Source organism: Magallana gigas, chromosome 3 (genome assembly GCF_963853765.1).
Source record: "Magallana gigas chromosome 3, xbMagGiga1.1, whole genome shotgun sequence".
NCBI classification, from domain to species: Eukaryota; Metazoa; Mollusca; class Bivalvia; order Ostreida; family Ostreidae; genus Magallana; species Magallana gigas.
This window is the reverse complement of record NC_088855.1, coordinates 11,432,372-11,453,465: the sequence shown is the minus strand read 5'-3', so window position 1 is coordinate 11,453,465 and position 21,094 is coordinate 11,432,372. Positions and strand designations below refer to the sequence as shown.

General features: G+C 32.6%; 1 protein-coding gene across 1 annotated transcript; it reads right to left on the bottom strand.

Moving 5' to 3' along the window:
• Nucleotides 1-12,027: 12,027 nt before the first annotated feature.
• Nucleotides 12,028-15,638, bottom strand: LOC105325463 (uncharacterized). The gene is made up of 3 exons (XM_011425035.4): nt 15,138-15,638; nt 13,155-13,376; nt 12,028-12,800 (listed from the first exon to the last, which is right to left on the bottom strand). Exons 1-3 carry the CDS (start codon nt 15,568-15,570, stop codon nt 12,181-12,183), a joined length of 1,275 nt encoding a protein of 424 aa, XP_011423337.2. The 5' UTR covers nt 15,571-15,638; the 3' UTR covers nt 12,028-12,180.
• Between the last annotated feature and the right edge of the window lie 5,456 nt (nt 15,639-21,094).

The window sequence follows — 21,094 nt, the reverse complement described above, 5'->3', positions numbered from 1 at the left end:
GTTCACCTGGGAATGAATTTAATAATGAATTGCAAACTTTTTGATGAAAGCTTCAACCTACCTGTTCTGCTGTCATCTGTTTCGTCAGAAGAGACGTTTACACTTTCTTTTGATGAGGATGACATTTCTTCATCGCCTGTTGCGTAATAACCATATATGAGGATTGATGAATTATAGATGATTTTACATGTATTTAATAGACGCGGCTATGTTAAGGCTGTCCGAAGCTAAATATATATCGAAAAATGATACTATTTTAATTATCGAAAAATGCTTTAACCGAGTGAGTTTCTTTAAACTTTTATTACATAAGTTAACAGTGGCATCCAACACTATATTTGATGTATTTTTGTGACGTCATATATTTTTCTTAAGCACGTGACGGGTGTATTCTAACATGGTAAATAATCTATAAAAAACGCATCGCCACAAGTGAATAATGACATTAAATCAAAAATATTTTTATGAAAAATCCTTCGATAAGTAATGTATTTTGCAGTTCTTGCTGGGGGTTCATATAAATATTTCGTTTATTTGAAATATTGTCAAAACATTTCGCACCGCCATCGAAATTAGGCACATTTTTACCTTTTAGGCTCGATTTACACAAAATCGGGTCAATCGATAGGTTTCCCCCAGCAAGATTCACAGTGGTACTTATTTTCTCTCCCGATTTCACGTAAAATATACTAAGATTGCTTTTATCTTTCACTTGTGCCAAGCCGTTTTTTATATGCACATACATATCACCATTCATTAAATTACACGTAGCAGGGGGAGTCTCAAAACCATTAGTTTATGAATAGTTATTTACCTATTACAAAGCTTTAAAACTGTTGATTTTTTTTTATACTCCATATCAGTGATATTGAATTTAGTATCACTAGTATTTACAACAGTGTCTATGTAAAGGAATGAAGCGGTTTTATTATGCACAATGAATATCACTTATTACGTTACGATACATTCCCTAAGAACGATCGAAAGGAATGCAGATCGTGACGTCAAAGTTAACTATGACGTCATATCTTATGAAGTACAGACAAGTGACTTTCTACATATCGCTGTGAAATTAATCGGGCAGCCTTAACATAGCCGCGAATATTTTTCCGAAAAAAATAACAAACTATGTATTTTGAATTATATTTGCCGCAGCTTTAATAATTGTTTCAATAACAAATTTCCGACAAGCATTGAACAAGGATTGGGTGTCACACACCTAAATTAGTTGTATTTATTAAGAGATAAATCTTTTTAAAAGTTTTAATGAAGTTAAGGTTATGCATAAACAATGCTGATTTCACCTCTTGGAATATGCAATGTCATGCACTTTTTTTAAAAATTTAAATTGCCATTAGTGATATCAACAAACTATTTTGCAAACATCAACTTTTGTCTATTTGACATTAAAGGGTTGTTATCAATTTTAGTGGGTGATATCACTTCTTTGAAAAACTTCATAACACTTGTTTCTGCTTGATTACTAGTCAAAGTGATATCCCTTGTTAGTAATAGATATATAAATGGCATAAGCGACACGGCATCGCAAAAACGAACCATTGGCTTAACGTTACGTACGTTCCTATTGTAAAAAAGAAAATCGGTTTTTCTTACATTTGTCAACATCCTCATTCCCGTTTGTGTTATTCTAATCTTGTGTGGCCTTCTCTTGATGGAGGTCAAAAAACTCATCGGTTTTGTATTCATCCTATTATTCAGAATCATGTTAACAGTTACATGTATGGGTGCGATGTATAACTAATATGTATTTTGTAAATTCCTAATTAAAAGCGGGGAATTTATATTCGCGTAAAATCGCGACAACCCCCATCGCGGATTCAAAATTCTCGCTTTTATTATCATTATTAATTGTGTACTCAAAGGTTTTGAAATTCGCGATTCCTGATTTGTCTACTTAGCAGGACAGGCTTGAGGTGAATTACATTGTATAGAAATGCATTACATTACCATTACTTCATGAATTTGGGCATTAAATTACCATTACCATTACTTAAATTTCTTGAGGTAGTGCATTACATTACCATTACATGAGTAAAGTAATGCATTACCATTACCATTATTTTGTGAAAAGTCGACAATAAGTTTAAAAAATTTAAAGTAATTTAAAAGCTAAATAAAAAGTGTTTGCAAATGTTTCATATATAAAACACGCTTACATGTACAGAGGGTTCCACTTAATCTGATAGTCTGTTTGTCAGGCAAAAATTATCAGATTAACCGAATATCAGATTAACCAGTTTAGCATTTCATAAAGGAAATCATGAAATATAAACAATCTATATGTGCATTATTTTCAACCACACTTCTATTTTAACGATTGAATGTAATAAATGTCATTATAAAATAATTACCAGGTATTTTTATTGGATTTTTTAATCGCTATGCAATAAAATTTACCAGTTTTACAGATTAAATCATTATTTACTTGCATGTGATTGCTCTTATCCATAATCATACGATGTATTGGACGCCATCTTAAACCGGAAGTGCGTTTATAGATAGAATGATCCTGTATAATCTAAATCTTTCCGGAAAGAAAAACAACTTTATTTTTTATGAATTTATTATTCAGCTTTAAAACTACAAACATTTCCTATGGGCACTACAAAATAAAATCATTACACGATTGTCAGTCACATATCAGTACACGAGCACTAGAACAGCGCAGTAATGCATAACATAATCACAAGGGATTTTCACTCGACCACTGGTTCAATTTTTATGGGATCCAATCGATGAACTCTGTGATCCTGGACTGCCTTTTCTTCTTTAGGGCGATCATTTCACTTTGCTCTTGAAGTGCATAGTAGTCACTGAAGTTGTCACTTACATGTATATGTACTAATAATCATATTTACAGGTTCATGTTCACTATCAGGTTCAAATTAAATGACTTATACAAGACAGCTGTTGCATTTCATGATCAGCAAAGTTTCAACGGTTTCATCTTTTAACTGCATCCTGTCGGGTTTGAAAATCTCAGATATGAGCGTTCAGGCAATAATATAAAAAAAAATAAATACATGAATCTTGTATTTTCTTTCAGTACAAACTAGTCAATATACAACACTACAACACAGATGTTGAGAGAGAGAGAGAGAGAGAGAGAGAGAGAGAGAGAGAGAGAGAGAGAGAGAGAGAGAGAGAGAGAGAGAGAGAGAGGGGGGAGAGAGAGAGAGTAAAATTATTTTCAAAAAGGTTATAATACTCATTACTGGAAATAATTTTTAAGCTTTCAGAGATCATGACTGGACAGTGCATTCGTTTTTGCTAAATAAAGGGTGTATGTCTGTTCTTTATTCTAATGGAACACAGTTAAGAGAAGGGTCGGAAATGGGGTGTTTAGCACCTCTTAAAACAATGGATTGTTTTGATACTTAGATTATCCTGGGGGCATTGTGTGTTGTTAACACATTCTTCACAGTAAAGAATTCATTGAATGCCCAACTAATTGGAGTAAATTTTTCAAATAATATAAAATTCTTAATAACAACACTCTTAAAATGTTTTGAAATTGTGTTGTTATGGCTAGATATATTGACAATTTAAGAGTGGATTTTTTAAATTATACAACTAAACTACCTTTATCTCAATAATTATTTTTCTTCTTCAAAACAATTTTTAATCAAATACAATTTCAATTATTCAATTCATCACAGTTTTAGAAATGAACTTGCATAGAAAAGCATAGTAATGCAAAGTAATGCCATGTAATGCCAGCATTACACTAGATTTTGGAAAGTAATGCATTACATTACCATTGATTGTAATGCTAATTTTGTTGCATTACACATTACTTGCATTACTTTGAAAACATGTAATGCATTGCAATGCATTACTATTACATTTAGCATTACCCCAAGCCTTCTACCTAGCCAGGTAATCCTCACGGTTTGAGTATGATTATTATACCATTTTAAAGCATTCGTTTAAATAAACCATCAATTATCTACATTACATATCATATTATTGTGTTGTTTAAAAGACTTCGTGTACTCGTAAGTCTGACGACATTACACGAGAGATCGGTCGGATCGCGGAATTAAGTACTTGCGTAAAATAAGGAATTTACACTATGATCAAATATTATATTTTAATTTTAAAACATTTAAGAATTCGACAACGTTAACTATTATTTTAAATATTTCAACGATTTCAACTACTCTGTTTTAGAGTCATCATAAAATATATGCGCAGATTCAGTTTTATTTTTCTTTCCAGGAAAATTGGGGGTGGGGGTCGATCGAGTAATAATTATTCATGAACTCAGTTTACGCGTCCCAACCCTCCTGCGTTTTCATTTTCGTAAAACGATTACAATGTATCATGTTCTTCAATTGAATATCTAAACCGTACAAAGTCTATGTAACAAATATTTTATTGTAAAAGCGATTTTGTTCATTTTCCAACAAAATTAAAATGGCATGTATACTCCGTCATTTAATATAATACTGTCTGTTGCATTTAAAATTCAAAACAAGTAAAAAGCTGTCAATGTGACAGCAAACCGGGTTTTCTTTTATGTGAACTGTATCAATAATCCATGTCAACCCGGAATTAATAAACACTACCTACCATACCCTGTAAAATGGAGTACTCTATATGCAATATTTGGCCAAAAAATGATTAAGTTCAAAATCCTAGCGATATGCAAACCTCTGATATATGTACAATTGGTCTGCAAAAGAACAACTTCCTATCTTGTAAACTGTAAGAGGAGTTATCCGTACAATGAGGGTACCCTTTTGGCAATCGCCCGCCCACCCTTCCGCGCCCGCCATTTTCACCATTTTAATCTTTGTACGGATAACCCTGGATTGTTCCGTTGGACACCCCGGTTAAAAATATATAGCGATAATTTTCCAGTTAAAATATTTTTTAAAAGATTAATGTAGAGTACTTTAAATCCTACAGGTTATGCTCATGGTTATGCACGATCGGCGAACCTAGAGAGAAGAAATACTCGGAATATTTTGAATATCCTCTACTAGTAAAATTATATGTACCAAATATACAGCTGTAAACCTTCCCTCAATATTATTCTTTTGAACCAACCCCCAACCCCTACCCCATTCCTCTTGATAAATTTCTGAATCCGCGCATGATGTATATGCAAAAAAAATAGCAGTTGTTTCAATTTGTGCCATTGGTGCCATTGGACCCATATGTACTCTGAACAAGTTTTGGGGTGTATTCGTTTGCTACCTCCTGAACTGGACCTAAGTATCTCCAGCAGATCTCCATTGTCTACCTGCTGTTTGGAAAGTAGACAATGGAGATCTCCATACTGCAAACGGGCAAATCAGGATTATTCTTGCATCTCTCCAATCGACCAAACGAATACACCCTAGGGTTACAAATAGTGGGAAATTTACCAATGTTAACAATGGTACCTATGGTATACCATTGTTAACACTGGCTGATTATTTAGCGGAAAATGTCAAACCAAGATGCAATATTTTTGCCTCGTTGATCAATTTGCACCAAAAGGATACATTCAGAAATACAATTTGTGTACAGTAAAGTATTTTTTCTTACATATTTTTCTCCTGCAAAACTCTGCGTAGAATATTTAAAAACATGGCTAGAGCGAGTCATTAAAATGAGATTACTGTACTATCATATACACCCGACGATTTTTATACTGTTTGTCCAGGGACACATTTAAAAGTTAATGCTATGGTTAATGCCAACAACAATCTAAAGGGTCCTACCCCTAATGTAGAAAAAGAACAGTTACTGTTGGTGTTTTGTGGAAACTCTGTTTGAGAGCTTTCGATGTATGGCTGATTGGTTTTAGAACATCTATAAAGAATTTTTTTTTAGAGTAATTCTCTTCCTTGAAAAATATTTTATAAGGTCAAAATCTAGTAAATGATTCCAGAGTGTCTTTTGGGTGCTAGGACCAAATAAATTGGGTCATTATCAAAATATGCAGCCTTTTGTGTCGGTGTCAATTTAAAGGGGGAAAAATAATGTTCTGGGGAATATATACAGTACCATTGGATTTTAGAAACTTAAACCTATATTGTTGAACAAATAAATCGACAATTTTACTGCTTAAAGTATAAAAAAAATATTATTTTCTATGAGATTTCAGTGAATTTATGTTGTCATTAAATTTTTCCAACGTCTTCAACCTACAATATCTTCAATAATATTGAGGTTTTATTCCAAAAATCACCATTAATTTTTAAAACAACATTCATATTTTAATTTCTGCTATGCTCCTTAACAAGTTCTCTTTTAAAAACAATGAATTTGATGAGATATATGCTTGTACAAAAAATTTTTGTCATTGGTGTTACAAGGCAAATTATATAAAAATATCTTAAAATACATCAAGTAAATAATATTGTACTACAGTTGGAATCCCCCAGATCATAGTGACATCATTCCCTGCAACTAAAAAGATAAATGTATCAGTGATGACTTCATTGTGATAGAAAATATGGCAGAAAATATTTGTTTGCTCCGAAAAATACAATGTAAACTGTGTCAGTGGGATAACGTGCTATTTAAGGTTTTCTATTATGAAAGAACAAAAAAGTTTTTCACATAAATGATGAATGTTTATCACATTATAACATAGGCTATGTAGCTTTGTGTAGTATCTGTTCTCTTTGGTCATACTGCTACATTTACTATGGATACATCAGTGGTATAACGGTCAGTGGTGTAACCAAAAATTGTTGTTACACCACTGAAAAAACTGTTACACCACATGACATTATTTTATTATTTTACTTTTTCTTCCATTTCAAATATATTTTGAGCATTTTGAACAATTGTTATTTATCAATTTTACAAGTTAGACACTGTCACAATAAAGAGAGCTTGACTATTTAATTGCAATTGTGTTTTCTTAATCTGGAAAATGAGACCTGTTACACCATTGACATTATTTGAAACACCATTGACATTTTGTATGCTCTAATTATGTTTTACTCATTTAAATACTTGATTAAAAGATAAAAGTATAAACAAATTTAATCTTATAAAGAAATGAAATTATCCACATCTTATTTTTATAAAAAAAATCAAACTTTTTAATGACTTATAGTGTATTATAAGATATGTTATTCCACTGACATTTCACATTCCCTATTATGTTATACTAAAATCTTTCAAATGCTTAAAGGTAACAAATGCTAGCTGAGCTTCAACAAACATATATAGACAAAGAGGAAGTGTATATGCGTTGTATGCATTGATTTTGGAGAAAATTGGAGAAAATTCAATTTAATTGTCCAAAATCTATGATTGATATGAGCTGGTATAGTATTGACGATGTTGTTTGTGAGATTGATGAGGCAAAGAAAGTTCGAACTCGGTACAAGGTGGATAAAAGTGTGTGGAAGCCAATAGTAAAAAATATAACATCAAAGAATGAGTGAATTACTGTAAAAAAACATCTACATGCAATTTTTCTGTCAGTGGTGTAACACTGATTATAAGTGGTGTAACAGTGTGTCTATCTTCAGATTATGAAAGAATGAGGCACGAAAACTTTTATTTAAGATCAAATTTATCACGTTTTAAATGCAATCAAAAATAGAAATTAGTTTATTTTACAAAATTTAACATGCTTATCTCTAATTTATTATCGCTAGGTCAGTGGTGTAACTTTATGTCAGTGGTAAAACATAATAATCAGTGGTGTAACATGAACATTTTTCTCCAAATAAAATTAACTGACAATAATACATGTATATTTGAAAACACCAGTGCATTTTTAGTAATGTCTTTTTTATGCTCCATTGAAAGAAAAATCCAGTTGTGTTCTTTTTAATGCTCAAATTAAAAATTTGTTGGGTAGCAGCAAGACTTTGTCTCAAATGTTATGTTGGTCACTATGTAAATGTGTCAAATATTTTCTGTTATCTAATTCTAATAACTTTAAATGAATTTTGTTGATATAAACTTTATGTCCATCATTTTAAAAGAATTATTTTATTTTATTTAAGAATTTTTTCCTATACTATATACCTGTTACACCACTGACAAAATGTTCACAGTTAATTAAATTTTAGTCTAATTATCAACCAAATGATAGATTCCAATGTTTGCAAATTTTTAGATGTTATACTTCATTGTTTGTTAAATGTGTTTTTTGCAATCAAAGTAATTTTTTCAGCAATAATTTTCTCATGTTTTTCATTTTTCAAAAGTCTGCATATTTTGATAATGACCCCATTATGACGTCATAATTGATTTGAAGAATCTTTTTCCCGTACCTTACGGATTTAAAGGAATTATGTAGAAAATTGCACAATTTCTTGACATTTTGTGCTAAATCATGGGAAAAGTAATTCCGATAGCTATCTACAATTAGACATTATTTTAAAGAGGTCAGGAACTTGTTTAATTCCGTTTTTGGAGAGACTGTAGGCATTCTAGATATATTTTACTTGTCAAAAGTGGACAAAAAACTCCGAAATTTGTTTCTTATTTCATTCATATTCCATCGAAAATGACAGTTTAAAACTTGATTTTTCATTGTGTTACCGAAATATTTAGCCCCGGTACATCCTATCAAACAAAGCTATTGTTATGAAGCATCATTGAAAGAATTTATATCTTAAATTTCATAAACCTGTAGGCACCTTTCATATACTAGATCTTGACCTTAAGGCCTACATCATAAGCAACAAATTTTCGAACACTTTCAATTTCAAAATGTTTTGGGTGCTTTAGATGGCATTCATATTCCAACCAATGTCCCCACTCATTTGCAACTTGCCTACATACACGGAAAGAAATTAATTTTATTTAGTTGTACTTAGGGCATGTTACAATGCTAATAATGAATTGTTCAGCTACAAAAAGATTTCAAGTGAAAAAGCCGTGAAATCTGTTTCCTTCAATGCATACACAAAATCCGGCATTTTTGTGACGTCTTAAAAAAGTTACCATCGCTAACAGAGGTCTAATTGGGTGCGTTCAGAGTATTGCCGTTGGCAGACAAAAGTTACCACTGGTAAATTTTTTTACCATCGGTATGCCAACGGTACCAATGTTTGCCGATAAAATTTATCATAGGTAGACATTTCTGCAGACGATCTAGAGCTCTGTTAGCGATGGTAACTTTTTTATGACGTCACAAAAATGGCGAATATTGTGTATGCATTTAAGGCAACAGATTAATTTCACCTTAAATCTTGTTAATTGTAGCTGAAAAATTCCTTTAAAAACATTGTAACATGCCATAAGTACTGCATCGCTTAGCAACTGCATTTTCCTGTTTTGTGTATGCAGCATACTTACTTCTAATCTGGTAATGCTTATTTTTAAAATCATAATAATTTAATGTTTGTCAATGTACCTGTGTTTTTTTTATAATGAAGTGATTTATTTGATTAGAATTTGAAAAGAGGATGAGTTGCTGAATAGATATGTTTTGAAAGGAAAACAGAGGGTTAGGGGACCTTCATCCTGTAATCAATCAAATTAAATGATATGCTGGTAATTGACCTCACCGCCCCAACAATCCTCGTTCTCAAAGACGGTAAATTAGATTAATCAGTGTTAACAAATCATCACACTATCAACAAATTAGGATTTAAAATTTGTGATTCATACATATTTTTTTAAAGTGCGTTAAGTGTTTCGATACTAAATAATGTTGACGTACATGTACCTTCATAACGCACTTTCAAAAAAAATTTCAAAGTGGGTTAACTTGGTCCCAAATTCAACGCACTGAAATTTTTTTTTCAAAGTGCGGAATTTGCAGACGATACATCATAGAGTTCGTCATTTTAATTTTAATTGTTGCATAATGATTTGAATTCAGAATAAATATAATTATTTACATAAACATGTGACCAGCTCCAAAAAAATTAACTTCTTCTAGCATCTGAAACATTTGGCTCAAGTCTAACATTAAAGAATGTGGAGTGCTTAAGCTTAGTTTTATAAAATGCACCATCCATCCAAGTTTAGTAACAACAGGACATATAATAACTTATATATGGCCATTGGAGCGTACCTGCTCAAAAATCTTTACCTCCTCTTGCATTCAGAATCTGTGATTCAGATTCAGCATTCAAGCCTGAAAGTTAGGTATGTGTCTGAGATGCACCATCCATGCATATTTGATGCATTTTTTGACCAGCAGTAACATATATATGGTCATAAAAGGGTATCTACTCCAAAAACTTTAACCTAGCTCCTCCGGCATCTCAAACCTACGGCTCAGATTCATGCAGTATTTAAGTCCGTCATGTGTATATGTTTGATAAGACGCACCATCCATGCAAGTTTGAAGAAGTTAGGACCTGTAATAGATATTATCATCAAAAGGCACCTGCTCCAAAAACATTAACCTCCTCCAGCATCCGAAACCCTATGGCTCTGATTTAGCATTCAAGCCTGTCAAGTTTACAGGTATCATAAGATGCATCAAACAGATTCAGTATTGAAGTCTGTCAAGTTCATAAGTATATCAAGATGCACCATCCATGCAAGTTTCAAATCGGTGAAGGTAGGACAAGCTATAACTTAGATACATGACCTGCTCCAAAAACTTTAACATCTCTAAACACCGAGGCGGAGGGTATAGCATAAGCTCCTCCAACTTCGCCTCGGTGAGCTAAAGAGCTCAAAAAAGCATCCTCTTACCTATTAATTTAAAATTGTTTGATAAAGCAACAATTTCTTTTAAAAAATAAAATTGTTCAGTGATATTTGTTGAAATGTTTTATTTGATAAAAGAATTCAAAAACATTTTTTTTAAACAGTAATTAACTTCGTAAAGTATTACACTGCTGTGCAAAACACTGGGCAATGAAATCCAAAGCATGCCTGACCTTACTTTTGATTTTGTTTCAGGTACAAATATTATACACATGTAATATGCATCATAATAATGCTTGTGAAAAAAAATATTTATTAACTTTAATATCCATACATCCATTAAACCTGGTTAACAAATATTACAATCACACAACTTGTTACATGGGTACATTTACAATGAAAAGCTCTGCATGAATATGTCTGTTACGTACAATAAATCATGAAAATATGTGAAAATATTGGTTAGTCAGCAAGCAGGCCAAACATTTACATGTTTCAGAATACAAAAAATTAAGGGTCTGCAATTATAAGTGATTGAGGGTTATGTCTGTACTCTTCTCTACAGAGAAATATACCTGGAATGTACACAATTCATTTGGTGACTTACTATATATACAATGTAACAATATGATGTTTTAGAAAAAAAAACCAAAATATATCTATAAACTCTGTCCCAAGTTGTCTATGCAGTACATTCTTCTCATTTATTTGATTTTTAGAAATAATTAGGCTTTAAATAATATTCACTCATTAGACTGTATTAAAAGGTCCAACATCAAACTCTAGCCTGGTTATAAATGCAGCTATGGAACAAGAAACGCTGGGGACACATTGCTCACCTTAGCAATAATAGCCAACTGGCACAACTCTGAAAAACATTTTACTAGATTTTCATTTATTTTAATTCTTTAAAATTGTCTCAACCACCCCCCTTCCCACAAAAAAAATCATGATAATGATTTTAATTTGAATTCCTTTGGCCCAATGAAGCTTAATCAAGCCTGGTTGAAATGAGCTGGTAGCTCTAGATAAAATGATGATAATTATATAAATTTATCATGACAAGGACGACATCTACATTCAACAGATAAATTTGATCAGAAAAGCTCACCTTAGCCTTCAGCTCAAGTGACCTTATAAATAGGATTTTGCATTGGAAACATCAAAATAACTGTTTAAAAGTGCTTTTGATGCATGATTTCAGAATAATGCAAGAGTCCTGAATGACTGAATAGGGTTTCAAAGAGAAAATGTTGAAAATTTTGCAATACTATTGAAAATTTTGCAATACTATTGAAAATTTTGCAATACTATTGATAAATGAATATATTTTGAAGTCTAATAAATAAATAAATACATTAATCAAATAAACAAAATGTGCTGCATAAACAACTTGGGACAAATTATAATGACATCATTTTGGGTTTTAACATTTACATATTGCAATAAATTAAATGATTATGATTTTGCAGACAGTACGTGAAAATGTATGAATATTTAATGTTAAACACTACATGATTTGTATAGCCATGTAATCAGTTGCTACATTGGGGGAAGGGGGGTGTAGATGTGTTTGAGGTTTCACTGTAGTTCTAACTCTACATTATTAATTCTTTTTGAATCCCATTTGTAATCTGTGTTTTTGAAGTGAGATTTAAACTGAATTTTTTCTGACATTTCTTTCATTGATAATCCTTCTGCAGCTAACAAATTGTGAAAATTAGAACTGTTCCTTAACAGTTTCAAATGATTTTCATTAATACTTGGTTTGAATATTGCATGATTAACAACCATCCAAATTTTAAGAATTGCTGACATGTTAAATTCATATGCATTCTCAGTATTCCATAGTGACCCTGTTTGTCTAGATCTAAGCAGAACATCATTGACAGGATCATAACAAAAAATAGAGAAGCTTGACGGTGTCATCAACAGGGAGGGAACTAAAGTCAAATTACTTTTGTTGAACTGGTATACTGAGGAAGTAATTGTTTGTGATACAATTTGCTGGTCACTGTGGCGACTATTCACCGTCTGTTCAATTATTTCTGATTTTTCAATTTCTTCAATCATTGTAAATTCTTCGGAAACTAAATCCAGCTCTTTTGAGTCTTCCTCCAGCATGCGCTCACAAAATACAACATTTGAACTAGAAGACAGCAAAACAATGTCTGGACGGCCATACCATATTTTTTCAAAGCCTGCAAATAATCATCAACATATATTTAAAAAACAAGCAAAAATACTCACTTAAAAATGAAAGCTAGCTCACTTTAGCATCACAAGGCATCAACTACAGTATATTATATAATTATAGGTATCACTATTTTGATACAATAAGTCATTGTATCATGCATACATGTATCATATTACAGTCATGTTTCTTAATTTTTTAAAATATAATACATAAGAAGTGATATTTAAATAATAAATCTCTTTCTTTGGTGCTTCATGTGGGTATGAAGGTAGCTAGCATTGCAGAAAAATACATAACCCGCATTAACATGTCAGATTTGCGATAACTGATTGACTTGAAAGGAAATTATGTAACAAACCTAATCCTGTTGGACCATAATTTACTCTCTTTCCACAGTCTTTTGAGCAAGGACAGAAAAATGGTTTGAAGGAATAATCCGAACTGATGATGTAATCGTTGCCAGTAACCAACTGCGATAACAAATGAATGGTCAACAAAACAGCTGAGTATGCTTCAGTTGCTTCAAGTTTTTCATAGGGCCAATCAGTGTTTTGACTTTTAAGACAAGATTCATGGTAACCTGAAATTTAAAAAATACCAGCAGTGGACAAACATTTTTCTTCAGTATTGATCTATACAAAAAATTTGGAACAAAGATTTTTACATTAGAAGGCAAATGTGAAAAACTAATCTTTTTTTATGGCATTTATGACATTTTTATGTAGTGTGATATATATCATAATTACTTGTTTAACAGACATGTAATAAGATGTAGAACAGAACCACACACATGATATGTTTAAATATCAAACTAAACAAGAGGCCCAGGGGCCACCTCACTCACCTACGCAACAATGGCCTGCTGACATAGTTTTGATCCAAAATGTTTATAAAGTCATATAAGTGATATCTCTCAAAAAAAGCAAAATATGTAAAGATTCTAGATGATTTTTTTCTAGGTATCAAAATCTATGTCAAATTTAATTCAGCAGTGGCTTATACCTTACCCTTGTGATCATTATTTGAACAAATTTTAATTTAAACAACCTGAGGATGCTTCCAAACAAGTTTCAGCTTTTCTGCCCAAACGGTTTTTTGATAATATTTTTAAAGATTCTCTCTCTCTCTCTCTCTCTCTCTCTCTCTCTCTCTCTCTCTCTCTATATATATATATATATATAAACATTGTGGCCTCCTTTATCCCAAGGGATCATGATCTGAATAAATTTGAATCTACACTACCTGAGAATGCTTCCACATGAAATTCAGCTTTTCTGGTCAAATAGTTTAATTCTCTCTCTCTCTCTCTCTCTCTCTCTCTCTCTCTCTCTCTCTCTCTCTCTCTCTCTCTCTCTCTATACATACGTAATAATTTGACACCCCCCTCCCTTTGTGGTCCCAACCTCCCCTGGGGATAATGATTTTAACAAACTTGTATCCAAGCTTCCAGACATTTTCAAGATATCTGATCAGTTCTGGTTCCTAGGGAGATGGGGAGTCGTGATCTACTTATCATTAGATGTGCCTTGACACAGCATGGGAACAAGAAGATATATCGTTTAGGGGAGGGGATCTTAACCATTTACAAAATATTTGATCATTACTGGTTTCTTGGGGGGGGGGGGGGGGGGGGGGAAGTAGGGATGACCTCTAAGAGTTATGATCTACTTATCATTAGATATGCTTTATGCTTTAACACACTGTGTTAAAGCCAGGAAATTTACTAAAATCCGGTTGGTGATACACATAATTTAAACCCATTTTTAAAAAAAGTTGGAAAAATGATATATTAACGAGTAAGCGCTGATTATTTTTGTGAAAGATGCATGCACTGACCTTCAAAATATGGAAAAATAAGGTCTTATATGAAAATGTAGGCAAATGAGAGTCAAAGATGGGTTGAAGCTTAGACCATCTTTGGTTCCAATTAAACTGTGTGTATGTTTTCCAGAATTAAAATATGAGAGCTTGCAAAGAAAAGTGTACAAAAGCTATCGCCTGTTCATTTTCAAAAAAAGAATATACATTGTCCAAAAAACTCTCAGAACTTTGATTGCAACTGCGCAAAAAAATGCACATTTTTGGTGAATTATTTTCAGATCTGTTTAATTTGATAACTAATGGCACAGGAGTTCGAATTTTCATCAATAAAGCCCAAAAACTATGAGTAAGCATAGCCATCTGTTCGCTGTGCTTTGGAATAGCACATGAGTCAGTCAATAAAGACTTAAATAAGTTTATTTTGCTTTATTAATAAAAATTCGAACACCTGTGCTAATACTGCCCCAATGTGCTTGCAATTGTTTGAACATCTTGTGAAAATGTCATGCATTCACAGTACCTTTTCTTGTGAGAAACTGCAACAGACTCAACAAAGCTAAACGTGTTCCTTCGTCGTCATCCTCATTAAGACCTTCAGTAACAAACCGCCGAAGCAAGGAATATCCTCTTTCAAAAAATGATTGAAATGAAACAACAGGTGTGATTGTACTCCCAGCATAATCCGGGGTTTGATAAATTCCATTTTCATCTACGCAGAATTTGTCGAACTTTATAACTGCACTGGAAAAGCTCTGCTTGAATAAGCATTTCTCAAGGTGAAGTGGAAGAAATTTCATATCATCTTTCTGATCTAAACCTTCTTTAATGAGCTTCAGAGCATCTCTTCCTACTTGTTTTGAAGAAAATGTCCTTCCATAACAGGATAACAAAAGTCTGTTATTCCCACCAACGAACAAACGCGCTATTTTTCTACATCTAAAGAGATTTGTCATCACTTTGTCTGAGACGCGAAGTATAAAACCTACATCAGCATGATCAGCATGATCAGAGAAATGTTACCCAACCCCGGATGTTTACATCGGAGAAACGTTGTTATAAGGATTAAATGAATAGGCGTTACGCGATTGGCTGAAAATCAGATCCTCGATTAGTCTGGTACCCGCCCCCGCCACTCCGTTTTCACTTCGATTTGGTAAAACGAAGTGAAAACGCAGTGGCGGGTGCGGGTACCAGACTAATCCTCGATCCGCATTCGGATCACGCTCGATCTTTTCCGTAACCGATAAAAAAGTTACGATTGCCTCGATCCGCTCCTTATTTATTTATTCGTTACACAAGGAAAATAAGGAGCGGATCGCTGATCTGATTTAAGCTGCAGATTGTGCTGGAAATTCAGATATGTAACAATTAGTCTGGTTACCGCTCGTCACTGCATTTTCACTTCGTTTTGGGGTCTGGGCTGCGTTGAAGATCGTAGCAGCGGGTACCGGTAGCATTTTTACATTGTTTACTGGATGTTTAGACTCGCTCGAGGTTCATGGGAGACTGGAAAGGATGACCGAATTTATCTATTTAAAAAAAAAACAGATTGTGAATGTTCAACTCAAAATTCAAAGCAGGGTCTAATTAGAAACATATAGCTAGGTATAGGTCGTACATGTAGTTTACTATTATAGTATCAATTGGTCACGGACCGCTAGGCTTTTAGCCGCTTGATGAAGTTGGAAATATTCAACGGAAGACGCATTACATCGACGCAGTTAATAATTAAAAGAGGAAATATTATATACATGTTAAAATTCATTATAACGGATACGATTAGTGCGTTCAAGATCGTAGCTGCTTAATAGGATTACGTAAATACAAAAAAAGAATACAGATGAAATCGATATTGAAAGAGAAAATATCCACCCCACCCCCCAGTTGTGGCCCCACTCATACATTATACCCAAGAGGGCATTGAATGTTCACTACCCGAGGATAATTTAACACAAATGACAGCTTTTTCTTTTGAAAAGATTTTTTTTAAAATACCAACTTTTTAAAAAATAATTCTTAGATATCTCCCTTTGAAGGAGGGCGTGGCCATTTATTTAAACAAACTTGAATCCCCTGTAACTAGGGATGTTATGTGCAAAATTTGGTTGAAATATGGCCAGTGGTTCTGGAGAAGTTTGGAAAGTTTACAGACAGCTCAATCTATATACCCAAAGATATGAGATTCTGTTTTATTTAAATGAAACTATTTTCTTCATATTTTGTTTGTAACTTATTTCAATAATGATATTCGTTTACCATTGAATTGTCAAAATTCATAATAGAGACATAGCTAAATCGCAGACTCTGGCCAGCTAAACAAAACATTATATATGGGGTAGTGTGGAATTAGTGTGTACATACACTGTAGAAGTTGTACGGACACCTTCATTTCATGCAAGTGAGACCTGGGCAATGTACTGGACATACTACATGTACTATACCAAAATACTAAAAAAAAAAAAAAAAAAAACACTACTGAGATTCTTCGTTGTAAAATTGTTCCACATTAAACCAAACACATCGGAAAATAAAGCTCTTGATCATAGTGCCTGGTGTTCAAGCATATACATGTAGATGCAGCAATTAAAGCTTTACCAAGAACCGTATGTCTGCCTGGCTGTCTACAATTACTGAGGGAATTGAAAAGGAACTTTTTTTATATTTAAAAATGTTTATCCTGTTTTATGCAGACGATACTGTTATTTTAGCTAAGTCTGCAAACGATTTACAGTTTGCCCTTAATGAATTCTATAGATACTGTGATACGTGGAAACTTACTGTTAATATTTGTAAAACAAAAATTGTTGTATTTTCTAAAGGTCGTCAACCCAAATATGTCTTTTCATATAATGGTTTACCTATTGAAATAGTTAAGGAATTTAATTATCTCGGTGTAATTTTCTCAAGAACAGGTTCATTTTTCAAAGCAAAAAAAAAAACGGCTATGTGAGCAAGCACAGAAATCAATGTACGGAGTTATAAGGAAGATAAGAACTTTTAATTTACCTATTGATTGTCAATTAGATTTATTTGATAAAATTGTTGTACCAGTTTTATTGTATGCATGCGAAGTTTGGGGTTATGAAACTATTGAGATTATTGAACGTGTCCATTTGAAATATTTGAAACATATACTTAATCTGAAAAGTTGTACACCTAGTTACATGGTATATGGTGAAACTGGACGATTTCCTCTGTATATAACCATTTTTACTAGAATGATTTCATTTTGGGCCAACATAATCAATAGCAGTGAAAACAAGTTAAGCAAAATCATATATATGTATGTACGTATTCTTTTTGATAAGGGACTAATATTAAATCCATGGCTATGCTCTTTAAAAATGTTTTAGATAAATGCGGGCTTTCAAATTTATGGTGTGATCATGAATCGTACCTTATAACTCCAGTTGGATTAAGACAACTATTAACCAAAGGTTAAGAGATCAATTTTTACAAAAATGGCATAACGATATTCAGGAATCGACTAAGGGTGTTATATATAGAATTTATAAAACAAATTTTGAATGTGAACGCTACTTACTCTTGTTAACCAGTAAATTAAGAAAAATATTAGTTAAGTTTAGAACTACACATCACCATCTTCCGGTTGAAATAGGAAGGTGGGGTATTGTTGAAAGAAGTAAACGTTATTGTATTATTTTGTGTAATTGTAACAAAATTGGTGATGAATTTCATGTTATATTAGAATGCAAGGCATTAAGTAAATTACGAAGTCAGTTTTTAGATACATATTACTGTTCTTCTCCTAACACTAAAAAGTTTTATGAAATCATGTTTTCAGTCGATTATATCACATTAAGAAAACTGTGTTTCTTTATTTCAAAAATTAATCATATTGTTCGTTCACCCCACTTACTTTTTTGAACTTTACAACTATATTGTATATATGTAAATATGTTTGTTCTTCTTATGTACCTCTTGTACCATTATATGGTGTTGAGTGAAATAAACTGAACTGAACTGAAAACAAGAACACAAAAGTGTGTTTTACTAATTAACAATTTTTAATTGTCAATGAGTCCATGACTAATTTAGTCATGGACTCATTGACAATTAAAAATTGTTAATTAGTAAAAGACAAAAGGACAAAGCACAAGGTCAGAGAAAAGCGCTGGTCTCAACTCCATCTTAACCTTCTTGTCCAGATATTAGTCTCCTCAGCCGTCATCACACCCACAACAATTAATTTTTTATTACAACAATTAACAGACGCACAAGATGAAATCCATAGAGTCATCTCATACCAAGGCTGTTTCATGAAAAGAACACACAATCATTATTTCTTACACTCAAATTGAGATGGAAACGTGCATGGGTCCGTGAATTATTTTAGATACAAATCTGACTCTTCGCCATAAGTCCCCAATATCTTGGAAACGGAAGACCTTAAATGAAATGCAGTTAATTCCTTATTAATGAGAGCAGTGGGTTCCAGCATATATTGGAGATTTCGACGACAAAGCAAAGCTATCACAAAATAATAATTCAGAATACGTAAAGTAAAACAATGTTTTTATCTATTTACAATGACATATGCAAAAAAAATATATTGATCGCATAAATTGTTTTAATTTACCTTCAACATTCAAGGTTTATTATATATTTTATTCCACAAAAACAAATATCTGTTTGACAATAATATGCAAACAAAAATCATTGAAAATGCACCTCTGTTTTAAGAAAAGTACCATTTTTGTAATATATACAGGTACATTTCACTATATACCTTTCGAAATCTAGGTACTGGAATTTTTATGGTACATGTAAACACTGATTTTTCATAAATTAAGGAAATCTGGATCGAGAAATGAACATGTTTTAAGTCAGTTGATAATCCAGCAAAATGCAATGCATCCAAAAGTAAATAGAGTGTAATCATATTTAAGGGATGTTTTTATATTGGATGTGATCTTATTCAGAATTAAACAAAAGGATTTGAATAAAACCCAGCAGATATGATGTCTTTATGTAAACGTTCTATTCCTATCATGGTTTAAGTAAAAAGAAAAAAAGCTTGCTACTTGGTGAACTCGATTCAGTGACCGCAAAATCTAGATTAAATACGCTTAATTAACTTCTAGACCACGCATACAAAAATTATTGGAACTAGACTGTGACCCGTGGGTGCACGGGTTGACATTGCATATCGGACATTTACGAAATAGATACAGTGAGTGGACCCAGTGTAAACCCAGAGTAAACCCAAAGTACACCCAGAGTGGACACAGAGAGTAAACCCAGTCAGAAGAATATCCCTGAAAGCAGATGCTAACTGTGTATTCGGAATATACAAAAAGTAGGAATTACAGGCAGTAGGATGGTAAGATAAAGTACGAGTCTGCTTCACACCTCAGTGCATACAGTTGACCTCAAATACAATTTCAAAGTAAACCCAAAGTAAAACCCGAGTAAACCCCTAGTGGACCCAAATTTTCAAAAAGTAAACCCAGAGTAAACCCCAAGTAAACCCAAAAAGTAAACCCGTGGTTTAGTTGGGGTTTACTCTGGTGTTAGGTTGGGTCTGATCGGTACTGTACATCGACACACGGTATTGTTGACATTTACATAACAAAAGCTATAAGCCTACAATAATGCTATTAATTTCACTACACTTTCCTTAGTTATAATTATAATCTGTGTCTTGGGAAAGGCCCTCACCATGGTCAGTTAGAATGCCTCCCATATACCCATAATGTAACAGAAAATTGCAGAATCACTCCGAAACGATTTTGGAGAAAATTAATGACGTTGCATTGAAAATAACAGTCAAATTAATCATAATAAACCTTTTTGAGACTGTAAATACCTTTCATTTAAAAATCTAATCAATATTAAATGGAAGAATTCAACACCTTTACACAAACAATACACGGACTGCATTCTATCGTAAAACCGGGTCCGTAGGACATTTATCATTTTAACGATAAAACATCCTATCTTAATTCTAATAAGAAATATAATGTGAATTTTATGCATGGAATCCGATATTCTTTTTTTTTTTTTGCCATCACGAAGACTAAAGTAAGTACTAAGTTGATTTTATAATTCCTGTCATAAGAACTCATAAATATATATAAATGAAGAGAATATAGCAAATTTCCAATGAAAGTTAACACGTATTTGTATTATCGTTTCTGAGTTCATTCATGCAAATACGATATAGTGGAAACATACACCAAATATTACGCTAGCATGAATGTATTCCGCGCGCGCAAGATTGTAAAATCAAAAAAATCCAGATGATTTCAGGGATTTTTGGAGGAATTTTCGTTGATTATTAATTACCAACGCTTAATTGAGAAAGCATAAAAACAATTAAATTGGTAATCTTCAAGTACCAATAACGTTTAAAATATGTAAAACAAAAGACAGTACTCTTCCAATTTATCGGTATTAAAGCCCAAAAATTTGAGTCTATTATTTTAATATAGTGGACTGTATAGATACATGTAG